Source organism: Psammomys obesus, unplaced genomic scaffold (assembly GCF_907164565.1).
Source record: "Psammomys obesus unplaced genomic scaffold, mPsaObe1.curated_primary_1811, whole genome shotgun sequence".
Lineage (NCBI taxonomy): Eukaryota > Metazoa > Chordata > Mammalia > Rodentia > Muridae > Psammomys > Psammomys obesus.
In genome coordinates, this window is record NW_026596039.1 from 4,095,665 (window position 1) to 4,118,181 (window position 22,517).

General features: G+C 44.4%; 1 protein-coding gene across 2 annotated transcripts in view; it reads right to left on the reverse strand.

Annotated features, from left to right (window-relative positions):
- Sorl1 (sortilin related receptor 1) overlaps positions 1–22,517 on the reverse strand; it is a 166,560-nt gene that overhangs the window by 101,332 nt on the left and 42,711 nt on the right. For both annotated transcript variants that reach the window (XM_055621821.1, XM_055621819.1), the window contains exons 6-11: positions 22,228–22,408; positions 11,226–11,327; positions 10,063–10,232; positions 6,913–7,105; positions 3,316–3,433; positions 3,043–3,116 (exon numbers count right to left, since the gene is read on the reverse strand). In XM_055621821.1, coding sequence (XP_055477796.1) covers positions 3,043–3,116; positions 3,316–3,433; positions 6,913–7,105; positions 10,063–10,232; positions 11,226–11,327; positions 22,228–22,408 — 838 coding nt within the window. The remainder of the gene's footprint in view (positions 1–3,042; positions 3,117–3,315; positions 3,434–6,912; positions 7,106–10,062; positions 10,233–11,225; positions 11,328–22,227; positions 22,409–22,517) is intronic.

The window sequence follows — 22,517 nt, forward strand, 5'->3', positions numbered from 1 at the left end:
TCCACATATATATATATATATATATATATATATATATATATATATATATATATATATATACACTACTGGGGGTGTAGCTCAGTGGAGTAAATTCCTAGTATGTGTAAAGCCCTGAATTCAATCTCCAGGGTTAAGGAAAAGAAAGGAAAGAAAGATGGAGTCAGCCATGGTGGCATGAGCTTGTAGTGCCAGCACTCAGGAGGCAGAGACAGTAAGATTATGAATTCCAGTGTGAACAACTGGACGAAATGCCACACAAGACTTCTACCTTGGAAATTTAAAGCTATCAAGAGAAATGAGAGAAGGCATGGAGAAATTGGCTACAATTGTGGATCAAAAGACTCAATGTTATTAAGATGTCAATTTACCCTGAAATTGATCTATGAATTTAATGCACCACCCAGCGAAAGTCCTAGCAAAACTGACAGGGTATGCAGAGACACAAAGGACTTTCAATAATGAGAGCAATCTTGAAAATAAGCAAAGGCCTTATCCTAATTGATTCCAACACTTGCTATAAGGCTTTGGTAATCAAGACAATATGGTAGTGGTGAAAAGACAGACACGTAGCCCAATGGAACAAAGCAGAAAGTCTCAAATGTACCCACATGTACATGACAAATTGAATTTTCAAAGAGGTACCAGGGCAACTCAACAAGGGAAAAAGAAGTCTTCTCAACAAATGGATTAAATGGATAGCAAAGGAGATGTCAAAAAGTGGCTCAACCAGATTAAAACGTTTTTTTAAAAATGTGGTGGCAATCTTCTTTTATGACACATTTAGAAATTAAATGAATCACATGTGTAAACACAGCTTGAAACTATAGGACTCACACACACAAAAAAAAATAGAAAAATACAGTATCAGAAATTAAAACAGCTTGACCATTCTAAGGATTGATAAGTAGGTTAAAAAAATTAGATTTGATCAGATAAGCAAACACTGATATCCCTATGACAGGGACAAAACCCAGCAGTAAAACAGAAAAGGGCCTCAGCCTCTTGGATGAGCTTCAAATTCCCATGAGTGACGGAATCCAGGAAAGCAGAATAAACATTTTATGAATACAGAACGGTTCTTGTATAGAATTCCAGGCTTGCTAACAATTTGTAGAGGTGGATGCAGACAGTGACAAGGGTGGAGACAAGGGTGACAACGATACTTGGGGCGATGTTTGCTATTAGAATTTGTGGAGATGAGGGATAGCCCTTATCAAACTGAGCACTTTAACATAGACTTGCTATAGCTCACAGATCTGTAAAGCTGTTGTGGAAGAAGAAGGAAGAAGGAATCGTGGGGATCAGAGAATTTACTAGCTAGTTGGAGGACAACCAGAAACCATGGTCGCCAGTGTTCCCTGCAGCAATCTGTCACCTGTGTCCTTCCTCCCCCAGTTAGGTGGTGGTTTACGCACTTCCCGCATGGGGCCTCTGCGGTGAAGGCAGCCCACGGGAACTCTGATGCACCCTCACAGGTAAGTTCTACCTCTCATCCCCAGTTCCTGCTCTGCTGGTTCCCAAAATGAGGTCCCTTGGGTGCTGACTACTTCCTGGCAGGTATTACGTGTGCCTGGAGGGAGTCTCTGACAGCTGCCCTGGCAACGGCCAGGCAACGCTGCTCTACCGGAGGAGGAGCAGCACAGGATTCTCTACCCAAAGGAAATCACTTGCAGATGTTCTAGTCCCTGTTGTCCCCAGCAGCAGAAGGTGCTAAAAGCCCGCAGGCCTCTCTGCTGGTAAGAGGACATCTCACTCCAAAGGAAGCAACAGCTCTGCAGACAGGGAAACAGCTGTTCCATCCTCCCCATGGGACAGGCCAAGGACGACCTGAAAATTCCAAACCTCCAACTCTTGTTTGACCAGTGTTTCCTGATAGCTTCCTTTATATGAATATAGGCTTGTATTTTCTATCATTCTGAATAGAACCCTTAAGTTGTACACACGTATGCATACATACCCATGTACATTCATGCATGCGCGCACACACACACACACACACACACACACATACACACACAGAGTTTTCGTCCTCCTCCCTCTCTCATTTAGAGGAATGATAACCTTGGGCCACATATGAGATAAAATAGAAGGGCAATGTTTACAAATCACGAAGAGCCAAACTGTAACATTACTGCTTTACATATTGCAGATTAAATGTGAAAGCATGCATGCTGCATTCTCTCTAAGAAGCACTGTGAGGGCAGAGGCTGTGGCTGCTGACTCCCCAAGCCAGCCTGTACAGGGATCTGCTGGGGTGTCAGCAACCATCTCTGGGGTCAGTGCAGGCCTCAATCCCTACAGAATAAGACCACATGTACTTCCTTTGGCTTTCTAAGTCACAGGAGGCCCAAAGCCTTTTTTCACAATTTTGGGAACTCTCTAACATCTGAGGCCACAGCTGAAATAGTGACTTGGGCTGGAGAACTAGCTGCCCCTTGAGAACGGGCATGGTCAGTGGTCAAGATTCAAATGGGTTATACAGTGTTAAAACAAGCCCCCTTCCCTAGCATGGGGAAGACGAAAGGACTAGCCAGCACGGCTCAGAAAAATAGGGGAAATGAGCAGTGTCAGACCCACCACAACTGCATTGTAGTTCGCTGACACATTCACCAAATATTACTGGGCATTTTCTCTAAGCCAGACACTGTTACAGTCCCAGGCTCAAGAAGTAAGCAAAACAGATTCTTGTCAGCCTCCTGGTTTGGTCAATTAAAAACAGGAAAAAATAAGGTTGGCTCATGGAAGGTTGGCCCCATGGAATCCATAATCCTGGAAAACGTGGTCAAATTCGCAGTTGTTTCTAATAAAAACTGAAAAGGACTTTTTTATTTAAAGTGATATTTTGGCACAAATCATGAGTGCATTATAGGGTGTGAAAACACAGGAGTGGGGTTAGCTCATCTGTGGGGCCCTGGGTTCCTGCATAAACATGTGGATCACATGGAACCTCACAGGCCACCACCAGGGACCACTGTGTCCCTGAAACATTGATGCACAGCCCACATGCTCACACAAAGAAGAATCGCGGGACCAGGAACTGACCTCTCTCCACCTGGCTCCAGCACTGCTGGAGATGTACACATTGGTCTTGCTGGCCAAGTTCTTCCCCACTGAGCCTGAAACACAAAAGGAAGAATGACTATTCATTCAAGAATATGCCAGAAATACATCTCGCTCAACCAAACATCCTGAGTAGTAGCTAATCACTGGTGTGACATCTTAAAGCCATGAGGCACTGTCACTGCTGGAGGTGTGGATGATCACTGTATATCTGGCTGAACGTAACCAACCCACAGGAGCCCCTGGTACACTTACCAGTGGCAATGATGAGGCCAGGGGCCGACTCCTTGGACAGGATAGGCATCCTCCGAAGTTGGAGGTTGAGCAGTTGACTGAGGCGCTGGGCCAGATGGAGGGAACAGCCCTGGGAAAGCTTCAGAAAGAAATTTCCAGATGGGATCAGCATCCAACACATGCCTGGGACTTCCCCAAACCCAAGAGTCTATCTGATGACAAGCAAGCAAGACCCAGAAGAGGGTCTGACCCAGAAAAAAAAAAAACCTGGCTTCCAACACAGTGGTCTCTCAATCTCCCTAGACAGAGCTTATCTTCTGAACCAACACAAATGCCTACCACTGAAGAAAAGAGGAGAATAATGTAAAGTCCTGAGAACCTCAATTATAAACCGGTGTCCACTCAGGTAGAGAAGAAAAGCACTCCACTGCTGGTGTCACCCAGGGACTCAGAAATACAGAAGAGTAAAATTATGTGGTGACCTTCAGTGTCAGGGAGATGTGTCTAAGATAGGATCCTAGAAGTTTTGTCAGAAGAAAAAGAAGCAGAAGTCGAGAAGTCTCCTTGGTAAATGACCAGACATGTAAAATGTGCAATATGAATGCCATGGGGATCATGTGGGAACTTTAAAGGCGTGTCCCACGTGTGTACACAGATACAGGCTTTAGTGGCATCAAAGCTGGCTTTCTCACTGTTGATGACATTCCTGTAGGCCACCGTAAATGCTTCTGTCTCATTCTCCTGGTCAGAAAATGATGTCTGAAATATTTCAGACATATCTGTGTTCATGGCACAGGTAAAAATGATGACAAGGTTTGTCCAATCTTCTTTTTATCACAGAAAGAAAGATCCTTCTAGCAAACCAATCTTGTCAGCCTCCTGGTTTGGTCAATTAAAAACAGGAAAAAATAAGGTTGGCTCAAAGAAGCTTTCCTTGACTACTTCCTTTTTCATTCCTATAAGAAAGTTGATCCTTAGAAATGTTTCTGGATCTTGGACCATCATGTTTTCATCATATATATTACTATATATTCTTTTTTTCCACCTCTTATTGGTTTGGATTGAAATAGTCTCCAAGATCTCTATTCTAGAGATCTTGTCACAAGATTTTGGTACTTTTGGAAAGTTGCAGGATCTTTAGCTGATGGGGCTTAGCGCCAAAAAGTTGTCATTCGGTATGCCTTTGAAGAGGACATGAAGACCTTGGCCCCTTTCTCTTTGGATTTCTTTTATCCATTTAATGTCTGCCATGGTCGAGCAAGCTTATGCTTCCAGGATGTTCAGTCTTGCCAGTGGCCCAATAGAGCCAAGAATAGAGCCAAGCAATAGAGCCAAGCAAGCTCAGACAAAAGCTACTTATACTTCTGAAACCATGGGGCCAATTCAGTCTTTCTACATCATAAGCTGATTTGTTTTTTCAGGCATTTTTGTCCCGGTGACAGAAAACTAACATATAACCTATAATGGTTACTATTCATGGTCAATATGATTGGAACCAGAATCAACTAAAAGATATACCTCTGGGTGTGTCTGTGAAGGAGCTTCCAGTGAGGCTAAATTGAGAATGGAAGGGAGAAATGAGAAAACAAAGCTAGCACCAGCACTGATCCTCCCCTACTACGATGGATTGTTCCCTCCAAGTCTTGAGCCAATTAATAAACCCTTTCTTCCTAAAGTTGTTCCTTATTAGCTATTCGGTCACAGCAAAAGGGAGAAGGTCCCAACCACCACCTAAACTAAAAATAGAAACTAAAAGCTGATTGACAGTCCTACAGTTACAAGCTGACCAGTCTGAGAAATAATGCCACTAATAATCTGTTCAAGCTCTTTCCTGCGATGGCAATGTCAAAACTGCCTAGACACATCCATATCAAGATAGACCAAGCTTCTAAGGTCCTAAATATTGAGGAAGGGGAATTGTCTAGGTGTTTACCCATGTCAGTTTATAGCCAGCCTCTTTCCAAAGTTAGATTTCATGCGGTAAAACAACATGTGTGGCCAAAAAGATGAAACATTGGGAAGCGTGCTCTAGGGAAAGACTCCCCAAAAGGATCTTCCCAGGGGAGAAATACAGATAAGAAACACAAGGGAGACAACATAGCTTACCAAGAAAAAATGATTCAAAAATTCAAAAGATTGGAACTAAATATGGCTGCACCAAAACTTAACTCTGATTTCTTTTTCTGGTTTCCTTCTGCTTGCCAAATCCCTCCGGTGAAATAGAAATAAATGTGTGGGCGTCACAAGAGACCAGGAGAACAACAATCAATTCATGACACTTAGTGAGACCAAGCAATACAGTTTAAAATGCTTAGCTTTTCAGATAGGCTCATAAACAGGGAACATTATACTCATTCTTAAACACTGTAGGTTTAAAATAAAATTGGTGTTGTCATTTCTTATAGTCATTCCAGACCAGAAGAAATGAAATATCATCATCATGTGTCTTTTAAAGTTAAGTCTAAACTGTGTGTGTGTGTGTGCCTGTGTGTGTGTGTGTCTGTCCTAATAAAAGAGCATCAGTTTGAAACAGTTGTAAACATAAAACTGGTGGGGGGGGGGGGCATTCCACTTCATGTTTACGCAATCCTAAATCCTGCTAATGGAATACACAAACCTGCTAGGCACGACACAACTTCTCAAATTTTGAAATCCTTTGCAATCCTACCCTTCATTTTCTTTATTTCTTTTCTTTTCTTTCTTTCTTTTTTCTTTTGGGAGGATTGTTGTTGTTGGGGGAAGTATTCTTTTTATTTGTTTTTTTTTTTTTTCCTGAGACAGAGTTTCCTGGAAAATCCGTCCTGGAACTTGCCTTGTAAACCAGGCTGACCTCAGACTCATAGAGATCTGCCTGCCTCTGCCTCCCAAGTGCTGGGATTAAAGACGTGTACCACCAACACCTGACTCACCCTCATTTTCCATCCCACTCTGATTTTCCCACTGGGAAAACTGGCTCACAGAACTCCAGCTTCCCAAAGATGTAATACCCTCAAAAGAAACATGCTATGCCTTCACAACAAAGTTGTAAACTAACTCAAGCTCATTAGTCGGGCAACTGACATAAAGTCTAACAAACGTTGATCTCAGTACTTCATTCAAAACTTTTAAGTTAAGCTGGGTGTGGCAGCAGAGGCTATAAACCCAGTACTCTAGCTACTTAGGAGGCTAAGGTAGAAAAACTGCAAGTTTGAGACCAACTAGGGCAACATAACAAATTCGAGACCATCCTGGGCTACATAGCAAGAGTCCATCTCATAACAAAACCAAACTTGAGATAGTGGGCTAAAGGTGTAGCTCAGTAGTCAAACACTTGTTTAGCCTGTGGGTGGCCCTGGGTTCAATCTCCAATACCAGAAAAGTAAGTCTTCAGTACCCCGTGGTACCCCTCTGAGTTTATCAAAGCCCCCGTGATGCCTTAGTGTGGAACCAGGAACCCAAAAGGGCAGATGTGCATATGAAAGTTTGTTCCCTGTGGTATTAACAGTGTGCTCTATCATCTTGCATGCTTCCTGTAAATATTGAATATGGAAAACGGCTGTAGACCAGAGCTCTCTGTTTTGTATCAAAAAAAAGAAAGAAAGAAAGAAAAAAAGCCAAACAAGATTAAGGCAGCTCTACCTCACAATCGATTTTTTCTCCATATCCTGTGAAGGCTGGGGCCTGAAGAAATTCCCAGGTTCCCCCTTTGTCGAAGGTGATGACCGACCTCATGTTCTCCTCATTTATAGAACCATTAATCAGGGTGGCAATGTAGACCCCTTGTAAGCCCTCCACACGGTGGAAGTCGGCAAATGGCTCATTTGCAAAATACCTGCAGGCAAAGAAAAAGAAGCAGCCATAGCCTGGGATTGGCATTTGCTTGGCATTTTACATTGTGTGTGGCATAATATTGAACTATCTTAAAGCACACAATACCACGGCATTAAGTACATTCACCATGTTGTGCAACGTGAGTCCCTCCAGGACATTTTCATTATTGGCAGGCACTGTCTGCTTTTCCTTCCGTTCCCAGGCCTTGGTAACCACAGATTTGCTTTCTGTCTCTACGGACCTGTCTCTATGAATTTGTCTCTATCTGGCCTGGCTACTCCGTATAAATTGAATCATGCAATATTCTCGTTACTTTCACTTACGTGTTTACAAGGTTCACCCATGTAACATGCACCATACCTCGTTTCTTTAGTGTGAAATAACGTGCTCTTAAAAAATATACTGTTTTTAAGGGCCAGGGTTGTCAGCCAACCAACAACCCCTCAAAGGACATTTACAATGAGGAAGATGTCATAAAGAAATTGACAGAGCCACATCATTTCTTCACTCTGAATATTGATGCAAATCCTTCAGGAAGCCTGGACAAGTGGGAAGCATTGTTACAGTGCTGAGGCTCATGGTCTAATCTGACCTCTAGAAAGAAACACCACAGTGTTGCCTGTCAGGAGTTGCAGAAGCATCTATTGCTGATTCACAGTGGAACAGTCCAGGCAGCAAGGGTGGCTCTCTAAAGCCCAGGGCTGCACTTGCTAAAAGCAGGTTTTACCTGCTCCGCTGAGGGGGGTTTTCACAAACATGCTGCACTCGTTACAGATAGAACGCCCTTGAGGAATGGTCACTGTGGTTTCATGTGTGCAGCTTTTAAAACTGGGGTGCTGCGCAATAAAGCAGAAAACTGCTCCCTGCTCCCCACTCCCCATCATATGTCATAGGAATCCCCTGAGCTGGATGATGGTTGTATCACTTCAGACATGGGGACCCACACAGCAACCTCTGTTGCAGGAAAGGGAAAAAATAAATAAGTTGTACCAACAAAGATGTTCTTGGTTAGCAGAATGTGCAAAGTCACCCAAAAGATGTGGGGAGTAGACCAAACCCTCTGCCGTTGAGATTCCTTGGGCCTCTGTTAGGGAGTGGACTAACAGGCACTGCTTACCTCAGTTCTCTTGCCTCGGAAACCTGCCATCCTGAGGCACACTGCTTGTTACACCCGTGTGGGAAGCTTGTGGTTTCTCTCAGACAAACCCTGGTTCTTTTCCCTACCCATCTTCCTGGAGTCTTAGCATTTAATTCCTGTCAGCTTTTACCGCACAATCCTCCACTCTAATGTCATTCCATGCCTTCATTTCCCTATTTACCTTGCACTAGAACAACAGATTTCATGTCAGCATTCTCTTCTGAAAGCCCATTTTCTCCCATCATCTCCTCCCCAGCCCACTCCAAAGCACTTCTCCCTTCTTTCCCAGGTGTCTTGGGATGACACTTGCCAGAAAGTTCACTAGGTGCCCCCTTCAGCTATACCCTGTACAAAATCGATACACTGGCAGCCATCCCCACCAACTAAACCAAGTGTTCCTTCTTAAGCTTCCCCTATGGGTCTGCCACATGGTTAGCACATTAGTTCCTACAAAAGCCCTACAGCTAGCTATGGCTTTCCATGAGATTCACCCAAGCACAACCCACAAATGCCAGAGGAATTCCCTATAGAGAGTTCTCATTCCTCTTCTGTAAGGAAATGAGAGCCAGCTCCTCTGCATCACACTGCCCTACTCAGCTCAGAGAAGTTTATGCTAAACCAGCCTGCCCGTGCATCTGATAACTCACCCTGACCCCATTTCATCTGCCTAAAACTGAGCCACAAATGACAGCAGGCCATTCAACTAAGCACACATGAACCCCTGTCACCCTGAGATAAGACATGAGAATAAGAAGAAAACTGAACAGGATATTGTCCTACCACTCTCAACATGAATCTATTTTCAGTTTCTCAACTGGATAACACATTCAGGCATCACAAGAGAAAACTGTCACACATGAAAGGCAGTTTATATGTGTGAAAAGCTCAATGGTTGTGTCATTGTTGAGGTCCTCATGGTTGAGGTCACTACTTCCTTGGTAGTCCTCACCAGGCTGGGCTCCCACTCTGTCCTACCAAGAAATTCATCTGAATAGCTGACAAATGAGGAAGATGGAGAAGTCATCAGCAAGTTGTATGTTATTCATTCCATAGCCATGGGCGTCTCCAAGGTGAAATTAAAGTTACTGAAAGACCTGAGGGACTATAGTTCACAATTTAATCATTAGAACAAGTAAACTCTATTATACACCCACAAAAGAAATGAGGTGCTAACATGCAGCTCATGGGAATAAATCTTGAACACATGCTAGAAGCCAGATACAGAAGGCCACAGACCATTGTAATGATTCCATATGTGCCAAACATCCAGAAAAAAATTAAATCCAGAGACCTCAACTGCTCCCAAGCTCCTCAGCGAAGGTAGTAATCAAAAGGTGCCCAGTACTAGGAATACCAAACAGCCCTACACTTGTGATTGCCAGTTAAAGGGTCAATGACACTGGGGCTTTGCTATCACACACCACCTTATAATTACCTCTAAAAGAGGATGTCAGTCAGTCACTTGGAAGCAGGGTCCCTGTGTTCCCTGAAGTGACGCTATCTTCCAACTGTTCTTTCCCATTGGATCAGACGCCGCAAAACCCAAGGCAGTGGCTAACAGAGTAACTGAGGTCCTAAGCAGTGCCCAGCCCTGGCAGGACACCAAAATTCCCTGGGGGAACAACCTGAACTGTACCCCAGACCGATTCAACTGCAATCTGAGGACACCTGATCCAGGGATGGCAGTGGGGTACAGTTGGAAAGCATCTCAAGCAATGTCATGCATATGGCTAACACCGCAAACCACTGAGGTAAGAGGACAGTGGTGGCCTTGCTGGCCCAAGCAGACAGGCAGTGGGGTGGAGGAATTGTCTCCTTACCTCACCAGGGTGTCACTGCCAGCCCCTCCTGGGCTGTAGTACAGCACATTCTCCAAGGACAGGGAGAACTTCAGCCCCTCAGCCTCCGAAATGTAGAGGTTAGTACTGTTGTTGCTGTGGCTCACGCACACAAACACCTGGTCCTCAGAGGCATCCGCGATGTAATACTCCTTTGGAAGTCAAGGTCAGGAAACAAATGGTCAAAACCACAATTATCCTCGTGGGCTTTCTATACACACATGAAAGCAATGACTTCAAGTATCCCAGGGATGGAAGTGGGGATAAAGGCAGCAGCCAGGGCCCGACCTCAACACAGAAGCTGAAAGGATTTTCCCTTCCAAGTATCCACGACTGGTCTACACATGGAGCTTGCTGGTAAAGTGCAAGAAACGAATGGGCCTCTGACCTCCATAAATGACCTAGAAACCTCTTTTTGGTAATTATGTTTCCTCATTTTCCCCAGCAGACCTTTTATTAGCACAAGGCACAATATAGATGAAGCATTTCATTTTCTCCTCTTTCCCGTAAGGAGAACCCATAGCAACTAGATAGAATTGATAATCATTCCTGATACATACACCCACTGAGCTACCAACCAAAAAAACCGCTGATGTCAACGCCTTCCAAGGCAACCTCCTCACTGCAGGCATTAATCTGGTGACCCATGATAAACCCACACTGCTCATCCCTAGCAATTTGTGTGTGCTAATATTGAATTCATTTGAGCACTGACAATGTATGCTTTCTCTACTCTGTTCTTGGTCTTTCTAACCTGTTTCTACAAAGTAGAACCCAGATGTATTCCCTTTTGGAACCTTAGCCATCTGCAAGGAATATAGCATGTGATTAATAAGTGCCATGCACAAGTTTCCCATTGCTTGAGGACTGGCATATGAGGCCACTGACCGGCACCAATTCTTCTGCCAATCCTACTCCACTTAAAGCAAAAAAAAAAAAAAAAAAAAGGACTCCCATTCAGCTCCACTTCAAAGAGTGAAGTGCATAACAGCAGACCAACAGGCCCAGAGTATAACAAGTCTCTTCAGAGCCCTCTCTAGAGGGTGCCCACAGGGAGAATGTAAATGCTCACGCCAACAGGACATTCCCATGATGCTTGGAGACAATCATCTTCCCCCTCCCCCCTTGCAGCAGACCTCACTCACATTAATAGGATGCTTTGTGACAAACTGGGCTGCTCTCATAGGCTTCCGGCCAAAGGAGACCCAGAGCTGGACGGATGACTGCTGCTGGCTGCCCGGAAGATGCTGCCAAGGAAGAGGAGAGGAAAATTAACTGTGCCAGATGTCAGTCCCTCAAAACACGAGGAAAAGAAAACAAGCCCCCTCTGACTCCACTGAAAGCACAAAGTAGTCTGTGACTCAGTTCCTCCTTTTTACAACATCAGCCTTGAGCTCGCTTCTTGGTACAGGACACTCGTTCTACAATTTCTACAGACATTCTGTGGCTATCAGATGAGGAAGGATAGTGTGTGACAGTGGAACCTGGACATGGGGAGGGTGGTGGAGGTAAAAAGGGAGAAAGCTGTGTGACAGAGATACAGCAGAGCCTGTCTGTAGCTTTAAGCCTGCACAGAGTGGATCAGCCACACACCATACAAAGCTCACAAAACTGTCCTGCCATAAGGCTTCAATTTGCAAGACTTCACAGAATCCTTGGTAATTCCACGATTCAGTCACTGAACATTGCCCTTGAATAGGACCTTTTTATAGAATACAGACTGACTGATAGAACAGAACACTTAACATAATGCTGAGTATTCCACGTTGCATTGTACAGATTTTAAGCCATTGCTGGGGTCATGAAAATGTTAAGGTATCCTATGTATACAAAGATCTTCATGACTGCGAATGAACATACATACACATGAAATACAAATACTGCATGTTACATTTTTTCACTATTTTAAATTCTGTTCCCTGAAACAAGATAATTCCCAGCAATACTAAAGGCCCAACATTAGTAGCTGAAAGTTTCAACAGAAGTACAAAGGCCAATAAATACATTAAAAAGTGTTCTGTGTCCTTTGCCATCAGGGAAATGAGAATTAAAACTAGTTTGAGATTCCATTTCACACTATTCAAAATGTCTATCATCAAGAAAGCAAATGACAACAAATGCCAGCAAGTATGTGGAGAAAAAGCCCACCTGACGGTAGAAATGTCAAGTGCAGCAGCCAACTACAGATGTCAGTGAGAAGGTTCCTCAAAACTAAACATCAAATTTTCTGTGGCCTGGGCAGACAGTCAAAGAACTGTAAGTCAGCATACCACGAAGATCCTTGCACATCCAAGTTTATATCACAGTAGCTAAGAAATGGAACTAGTCTAAATGTCCATCAGCAAGGAATGGATAAAGGAAGTGGGATACATTTACACAATAAATTTTATTCAGCCCTACAGAACAATTAAATCATGACATTTTTAGGGAAATATATACAACTGGAGATAAGACTGATTCAGAAAGACAAACGGTTTTCTCTCATATGTACAGGCTGGAGAAGCACGTGTGTGTGTGTGTGTGTGTGTGTGTGTGTGTGTGTAGAAATCTGTGTGTAGTCATGACAGTAGAAAGAAGACTGAGAGAGCTTAAGGATTGGGGAGGAGAGAGAAGACACTTTAACTTTAAAAATAAAGGAAAAAAGCTGGAAAAAAAAACCACTTTCAATAATTATTTGCAAGGTGGCTTAAGAAATCTGGGGGAATATACATATAATATATGTTATACATACATACAAATATTTTGCATATACATTCACACACACATATGCATGCCACACTTAACCCATAAATACAAAATCACAGACCACTGAGTCTCAAAAGGCACCTTTCCCCACTTCTGAGAAAATTATTCCTAAACTGAGATCATTCAGGTTCACTCCAAGGAATTCTGAAAGTGTTATTGTATTGTTTTATGGCCATCAAGAGAAATACTGTCAATTAAATCATGACACCCTACTGATAGGGCATTGTTAGGCTCTGAGGGTTTTCTTAATAAACCACGGGGTTTTGTTAGTTGGCCTTTAAAAAAAAAAACTGTTAATAGTAAGACCCATGGAAAAGATTAACAGTATAAATCAGTATTAGATAAAATGAAGATTTCTGCTCCCACTGCCCTTCCCTCTTTCCATTCCACCTTCCATGGTGTTCAGTGACAGACGGCTCTATGTACCTACACAGTCACCCACAAACATCCTGATATAGTATCAGGCGGCACTGTTCCTCCCCCAGCACCTAGCTTCCCTTTTCTCCTGCACAACAGGGCCCTGACTACCATCCAGAGTAAAGAGCTCCATTCTCTGTGTTGTGTCATCATGAATACTTACGTAGTCAAGTGCTGGTTAATGAGATGCAAAGAGAGCTACCTGGGGAAGCTGCCCGAATGCACCAGATCAGCTGGTAGAGGTATCATTTTGGCCATTCTGGCTTCTCTTTGTCTTCCTAACTGGGTAAAGATTCAAAGGCCAGTGAGAGCATGTTAAGAATAGGACTAACTCCATAGGATGTTGGAATGGAAAGACACACTTGTAACCCTAGTCTTAGCTTTCTTGTCTACCCGGGGCAGCATGGGAAAGATACAAAAGGCCCATCTTGGCTGCCACTTTGATTTCTAGTGTATTATCAGTGGCCTAACACAATTCCAAACTGATGTGTGCAATCCAATCCTTTGCATACAAACTGGGTCACAACAGGAAAAACTGCTGAGTAACTTCTTCATAAACACTCTATGTAAACCTTGCCAAACCACAATTTAACCTTCCTTTATTAATCATGTATCTCAGACACCTTTCCATTTCACGGCTGATGACAGACAATGCGGTGAAAAGCAGTCTTTGCTAAAACACACCACACAGGTATATGCTACCTCCTTCACAACTGTGCATCATTTGCAGGGCACATTCAAAGATTATTAAGTTTAAAAAAAGATTTTTTTTCCCTTTTGAAAGAGGATCTCGTGTAGCCTCGGCTGACCTTAAATACACTGTATAGTTGGGGATAGATAGTCTTGAACCCATGGTCCTCTTGCTTGCACCTCCTAAGTGCTGGGGTTATAGGCATGAACCACCACACTCAGCTTGCAAAACTTTCATTTTGAATCAATATCCTGAAAGGCTGTATCCATTACTAGACCCACCAATATACACAACAACTAGGGATTATTTAAGTTTCATCTGGGTGAAAATTACAGAATTTGATACTCCACGGAGAGATTTGAGTTTTATGCTTTCAATTCTGATAATCAAATGATGTGGATTCGGGTGTATATTTGAGAGGGTGTCAAAGCAAACTAGTAATGAGCTATGGAGGAGGAACTAAGAAATGGCATATTCTTAACCACAAAGGTCAAAGGATGCTGCAATGAGCCCTTCAACTTTAAGTCTCATAGTGCTTCAGCTAGAGAAGGCTGGTGGACAGCAGGACACCCCTTCAAGGTATGTATTGACATGGCACAATAGCTACGAGGTACCTGAACATCAGCTGCAGCAATCAATGTTGCATTCTCCTATGGAACAAGGACAAAGCTTCAGCAAGTCATCACTAAGACTCCTTACAGGGAGCATCAGGTACAAAACACAAAAACCTGGGGCGGTGGCCAGGACCTCTCCTCCCACGTAATGACTAATCTTGTCAACTTGACATCTAGGGATTAGGAAAGGACATCTTTGGATGTGTCAGTGGGGCATTTCCAGAGAGGATAAACAAAAGGAAGATGAAGTGCTCGACCATGAGGAGGCACTGGCCCCAGGCTGGCTAGGGACCCCAGTGGAATAAAAAGAGAGAAAGCAGCAAGCCAGCTCCTTTGGTGCTACAGGGTACTCCATCATTGTGCTCCAGGGCACCATGAAGTGAAGTGAGCTGCCCTGCCTCACCTACCCTCCCCAACACTGTTATGCACAAAAAGCTCTGAAATCCTGAATCAAAAAAAATAAATCTTTCTCCTCTGGCATTTTGTCCCAGTAACAACAGTAATCCAAGTGGCACATCCCAGCTACTCAGGAGGCTGCACTAAGAGAATCACTTAGCCTAGAGACGGAGGGCAACCTGGGTAACATAGCAAGATCTCATCTGAGAAGAAAACAATCATAAATAAAACATAGATGAACTGTGACTAGCTGGCTAGCTCTCACAGTACCAGAAGGAACTAGGCAGGCTGCTAAGGAGGAAAAGTCATCAACTGTCTCAGCAGCTGTGAACTCTGTGAGCTACAAAAATGATCAACATGGCAAGAGATGCCTATAGGGGAAATAGTGGAGTGAATGTTACAGGAGTAACCAATGGCTTTCACAGGAAATACTTGCTTGATACTTACTGTAAACCTGACCAAGAACCCACAGCTGGGGAGCTCAGAAGCCACAGCAGTAAACCAACTACTATTATTTGCTAAATAAACAGTATAAAACTGTCCTCCTGGAGAGGACAGGAGCTCCACAAGGAGAGCAACAGAACCAAAAGAATCTGGGCCCAGGGGTCTTTTCTGAGACTGATACTCCAACCAAGGACCATTAATGAAGATAACCTAGAACCCTGGTACAGATATAGCCCATGGCAGTTCAGGGTCCAAGTGGGTTCCATAGGTAATGGGAACAGGGACTGTCTCTTATATGAACTGATTGGCCTGCTCTTTGATCACCTCCCCCTGAGGGGAGAGCAGCCTTACCAGGATACAGAGGAAGACAATGCAGCCAGTCCTGATGAGACCTGATAGACTAGAATCAGAAGGAGGAGAGGAAGACCTCCCCTATAAGTGGACTGGGGGAGGGGCACGAGTGGAGAAGGGGAAGGAAGGGTGGAATTGGGAGGAGAGGAGGAAGAGAGCTACAGGGGGGGGATACAAAGTGAATAAATTGTAATTAACAAAAATTAAAATTAAAAAAATGAAAATAGGAAAAAAAGAAATAAAATTTCATCTGCACTGAAAACAAAACACCTGTCCTCCAAATAGGTATCTGTACACCGCAGATGAGTGCAGTTCTCAGTCTTCATCAGCGAGGCTTCTTTGTGCAGAGGATGGTGGTTAACAGAGAAACTCACAACTGGTCAAAGTGCAGAGAATAAGTGTCAGCCATCAGGGACGTCTATCTCACACCCATCCTCCACAAGTTTCAGGGCACATCACAGAAGGGGGACAGGGAGATTCTAAGAGCCAATAGTCAAGGAGGACCTGGGCAAACAATGTCTTCTGGACATGGCAGGACCAAAGATCCCATGAACTCACATAGCCGTGACCACCTGCACAAGACCAGCGTGACATCAAGCCCGTGGAGCTTCCAGCGTGGGGGAGGGGAGAGGGTCCAGAGCCTCCCCCTCTAGGGGAGGAGCTGCCCTGTGGATGGCTTCTGGGGGAGAGGGTTGGTTTCTCCTAGAGTGTGATCCCGGGGAGGTCAAACCTGCCGCAGTGGCTGGTCCCACACTCGTGAGTACACAGACAGCACAAAATGGGTTGTAAATTAAAAGAAAACAAACGAACGAAGAAAGAAAGACATGATGTTATAGGGAGTGTGGAGGCGTGGGTGGTGGATCCAGAAGAAGTTAGGGGGAGGGGCGGAGGGAAGATTATTATCAAAATATATTGTATATATGTATGAAATTATAAAAGAATTAATAAAAATATGTAATTTTTAAGAAGTGGAAAATATCCTATGGGAAATAAATGAAACAATGGGTAGGTAGAGAGCTAGTGGGGCTGGCAAACGTGAGGAATGCTGAAGACAGATGAGGGCAATGACAAGGTCCTATCAATGTGAACTGTTCCTTTTATATAGGTCGGAAAAGGACCACAATAAAGTTTACAAAGTTAATATTAATTAGAAACGTTTCCAGAATGAAAAGGCAAGGGGCCCTAAAACACCAGTCATAAAAGCAAGAAAAACACAAACACTCTCAAAATCAACTTTTTCAGGTTTCTGAGAACTGTATAAAGGTTTGGCAAAGCTCTAAGTGGCATTTATTAAAGATCAACGGTTGGATAGTGTCGAGACGGTGACTTTGCTGCATTTTCACTCACCATACTCCCATCCCTCTCTCTCAAACTCTGAGGTTTGAGACACACAACCACACAGCCATAATAGCTACTGGGGCTATTGGACGTGACAGGCCCCTCCTCCCCAAAATCCAGTCAGATAATTGCCAGTACTTCAGCTACCTGGTGGCTCATCAGAAAGCGGCAGGCACCAGGCTCTTTTAACACATGACCCTGCACACACACACACACCACACCACACACACACACACACACACACACACACACACACACACACACACATACACACACAGTCCCAAAGCTAGTCAGGGTGTGCCTGGGGAAACAGCAACTGACAAGTAGTAGTTTAACACTGAGATTGCCAGAGGCAGCATCCACAGCTGGGACTAACCAAAGCCTAATGACAAACACTCAGAAAGAGGCTTGCCCTAAAAAGCATTGTTTGAGAAGCTCCCTAAGATTTCCAGAAATCTTTAAGGCCTGCCACATACAAGCTGTGAGCACGCTCCAGGAAGGACAAAACAGAGCCTGTTGCACCTCTGGCTAACCTGGAAGGCTCCGCAAAAGGCGGAAGTGCAGGGTGAGGGCAGCTCTGTAACTTGCCAGGCAGGGAAAATGAGGTTTCACTTGGACACACTCCACACCAGAGTCCATTAGGAAGGGGAGAGACTGGCTGCTTCAAAGCACCCAAGGAAATCCTAACAATCACTGGCTGTCTGCTAAACTAAACCACAGATATCTCGGTATATGTGCAATAATAAAGGACATAACCTTTATGGAAACACCACATGAAATGCACTGAACAAATAGCAACAACAAAGCACAACAACAGAGACCCAGGGGGTTAGGTGTCAAGAGTCACTGCATCACGGTAACTGTATAATTTTCAACAAGAAAATGTACTGGAGAGCTTCAGCTGTCAACTTGACACAGCCAAGAGTCATCTCAAAGCCTTGGTTGAGGGGTTGAGGAACTGCCACAATCACACTAGTCTATATCTGTGGAGAATTGTCTTGACTGTGAATTGACATAGGAGGGACCAGCCCTCTGTGGGATGCACCATTCCCTGGGCTGTATAAGAAAGCTAGTTAAGCATGAGCCTGTAACAAGTAAGCCAGCAAGCAGCGTTCCTCACTTCAATTTCCAGCCCTGACTTCCCTCAGTGATGGACTGTATCTTGGAAGTGTAAGCCAAATAAACCCTTTTGTCTCCGAAGCTGTTCTTGCTCGGAGGGTTTTAACACAGTAACAGAGGTCAATCTAGAATATAAGTTAAGCTAGGCATGGTGGTACACACCTGTAATCTACCACTAGACAGGCCAAGGTAGCAAAACTAAACCTAAGTTGGGCTATATAGTGAGACCCTGTCTCAAAAACAGAAACATGAGGTCGGGGATGTAACTCAGTGGTATAGTGAGCCTAGCATACATGAAGCCCTGGCTTCAATCTTTGTCCCCACCCCACCCCCAAACATACAAAGAAAATCAGAAGACAAGAAAAAAAAATTAGGTATCAATGGAAACTATCCATGGGAGAGTACAAGTATTAGAACCAAGCCACCAAGCCACCAAGCCAAAAACAGCTACTATAATATAAAGAACCAAAGAACATTACACATGCATAACAATAGAAAAGTCTAAAATAATGGCTCAGCCAGACATGGCAGCATACACCTACCACCCAGCAATTGGGAAACTGAGGCAGGAGAATTACAAGCTCACAGTGAGCCTAGGTTACATATAGAAACTCTGTCTCAGAAAAAGATATCTATTTTTTTAAAGGCAGGTCATAACTCAGGTAGATGACTTGCCTGGCCTGTAGGAAGCCCAGGGCTCCATCGTTAGCGTATGGGCCTTCATTCATGCATCCTATAGGAATTACTTTTCTGCTGCTGGGCTAAAATACCATGACCAAGGCAGGGAAATGTTTCCAGAAGGATGAGAGTCCACATGGCAAGGGAGCATGGCTGAAAGAAGCAGGCAGCAGGCCTCCATGAGCAGGAAGCTGAGGGTGCTTATCCTCAACTGAGAGCATGACGCAGAGAGAGCCATCGGAAAGTGGCGCGAAGCTTTTACTCTCAAAGCCCACCTCCAGTGCTTACTTCCTCCAGCAGGCTGCACCTCCTAAACAACGCTGCCAACTGGAATCAAGTGTTCGGATACCAGAGACTATGGGAACATTTCTCACTCAAATCACCACACACTTCCAATACTAGCTAGGCTATCTCTCCGTGACAAATGGCCTGAGATAAACCACCTAAAGGAAGCAATAGCTAATTTTGGCTCACAGTTCTTGAGGTCCAGTCTGCAATGGCAGGGAGAACATGGCAGAGAAGAGCAACTCACATCACTAGAGGACAGGAAGGAGGAAGAGGATGCCAAACCTTACCTCTTTTCCTCTTTTATTCTCTCCAGGTCCCCAGCCTATGAGTAGGATGGCGGCCCCCACTTTCAGGGTACCTTCTTCCCCAGTTAATCCTCTGTGGATATGTCCTTACAGACATGCTCAGAAGTCTTCTTCACTACTTCCTGCACCCTTCAGTGCAATCAACATGGCAAGAGTAATCATACACACTGCAAAAATTTTTAAATGTACTTCTGTGGGTTTGGCTTTTTTTTCTGAGACAGAGTTTCTCTGCGTAGCCCTGGCTGTCCTGGAACTCACTCTGTAGACCAGGCTAGCCTTGACCACTTGTCTTGGGTTTTTGTTTGTTTGGCCTGGTTTGGTTGGTTGGTTGGTTTTGTTTTTTTTTGTTTGTTTGTTTTTGTTTTTGTTTTTGTTTTTTTTTAGTCGTGTGGGTCCACAGCAGCATATGATTAACTCTACTTCATACCTAGTGCTCAGTGTAACATCGGTGGCCATCAAAACAGACATGACTCCAGGGAATCAACGAAACACCACAGGGTCTCTGTTGTGCCTCTTGTCAGACTGGAGTGGAGCAGAGAGCTCCCACTACCATACCTTAAACTCTTGGGCATCAAGTCGAGGAGATACAGGCTTAGAGGAGGAGTGAGAGCCATCCTCCTCAGGCCCTACTCAGGCAAAATCAAGGGCAAGCCAGGTTATCATCAATGTGTGTGAGAACTGAAAAATTAAAATGCAAACATCAATTCCAAGCCAAAGACTTCAAACAAAAAGGCCGATGGCCACTGGGGAGCCAGAGATAAAGATCGCAGACTGCAAAAGAACTCAGGGTTATCCAATTTAGGTCACAAAGCATCAATACTGGGGCCTGGTTTCCACTTGTGCCTGTTTTCTGTTACCCTACTCATGTCTGTCACAACTGGAGCAGTGAATGTTCTTGAGCTACTCTGAAAGCAAGTGTGTGCGTGCGTGCATATATGTGTGCACATGTGTGTATAAGAGAAATCCAGGCAAAGCAAGAAAGGGATGATCTAGAAGCAATACAAGTAGAAAAAAAATGGCCACAATTCAGTGGTTTTAAAAAGCATGTGTGGGGGCTGGAAAGACGGCTCTGACGTGAAGAGTGTGAACGGCTTTTGCAGAGAACAAAGGTTCAGTTCCCAGCACCCACAAGCAGCAGCAGTTCACCCATACACATAACTCCAGCTCCAGGGGAATCTAACAGCACTGGCCTCCACAGGCATCTCGACTCACACACACATTCCCACACAGAGACACACATAAATAAAAAAAAAAAAATGTAAGGCAAATTTTAAAGACAAAACATTTTGTGGAGCAGCGGGGACACTCGGGAACAAATGTGCTCTCGGCCAATCCTGATGGCTGGAGTTCAGTCCCGGCGCTCAAACGGTGGAGAGAGAGAACTGATTCCCACAAGTTGTCCTTGGACCTCCACACACACGCCGCCATACAAACACATATCCACACACAGACACACATACTAAATAAGCAAATAAAAGTAGTCCAAATGTTAATAAAATAAGAAAACACGTTTCTACAGGGTACACAGTAGGGGAATGTCTACAGCTTTTAGCCACCTGTACCCTTCCTCCAGCCCTCTTTCTTGCTTTCCCTGTTTATGAGGACCCTAGGATTCTACCAAGGAGACCTCCTTCTGACCTGCCTGCTAACAACTGCAGAAACAAATGCGAACCTGGAGACAGACACTCTACCTGGCTTCAGCCCTTAGTTAGCAGTGACAGAAAGCAATGACAATCTCCCCATCCCCCACCCCCACCCTTGGTACCAGAGGCCTTCCGCAGTTAGTAAGCAAAGCTGCAGTTCTCAGGAACAAGGATCCAAGATGCTTTTACCAGAGCCTGCTCTGTCCCTTTGAACAGGGTCACAGAGTCCTGCTAAGTAATCCGCTCTGGTTTGAATCCTCCATTTCAGCATCTGCCTCTTGCACATCAAACCAAAGGGAAGGACCTCCTCAAGGCTGAGCATTAAGAGACTTACTGACAGCTGGAAGCTTAATTACTGCTTTTCTTTGAGTATTACCTCCCACTAGCCAATGACTACACATCCTATTAGCCATGCAAATATAAGTGTCCAAAAATCTCAAAGAGATGAGTCTAAAAATGAAAGGAAACCAGATAGTGGGATTCAGAGAAAAATAGCTCCTAAGAGCCACGGCTCCTGTCTGTATTCTTTTTATTGAAATTACGAGATTTGCTTTTTAGGATCTGGGGAGATGGCTCAGTTGGTAAGACATTTGGTCCTGAGTTCAATCCCCAGGATCTATGGTGGGCTGAGGAACCAGACACAGGGAAGCTGAGATGAAAGGGTCCCTAAAGCTCAATGGCCAGCAATCCTAGCTCAACTGCTAGGCTTGGTCTGTCTCAAAATATAAGGTGGAAAGAGAGACAAAAACATGTGAGGTCAACCTTTGGCTTCCATACACACACACACACACACACACACACACACACACATACCTTTACACACCACACTAACACACAAATACAGCTACATACAGCAAAAATGAAACCTGTCTTTGGATTGCTTGGCTACAGGGAGACAAGCAGGTTCCCATATCTTTTGATAATCACCTGCTCTCCACTCTCCACTCTGATCTTACACCTACTGTGTTCTTCAGGCATGTTCACTGACAACCGGGATCCGTCAGCCAAGCTACCCCAAGTGGACCAACCAGCTGCTGTCCTGCAGGCTCATGCAGGTGGCTCCCAGGCCCAGCAAAGGACCTGTTGGAGCATTGCACTACTGAGCATCCCCAACTTACCACGACCTTCGTTGCAAACATGTACTTGTCCCGAAGCTGAAAGTCCCTCGCCTCCTCCAGAATCACTTCCTGGTTTTCCCGGGACTGGAAGAAGTCTGTACTGCGGAACACTGTGGAAAACCCAAAGGGTTCGTGCCGCTCAATGTAGATCGTGTTTGGCTGGTCATAGGGTTCGATTCCCCTGGAAGGAAGAAGCAATTGTTACCATCTCCTATTTAATCACTGTGTGGACAACTGCCCAGGATCTACGGCCCCATGATGCCAGTTACAAACGGCACCCCCCTTCAACA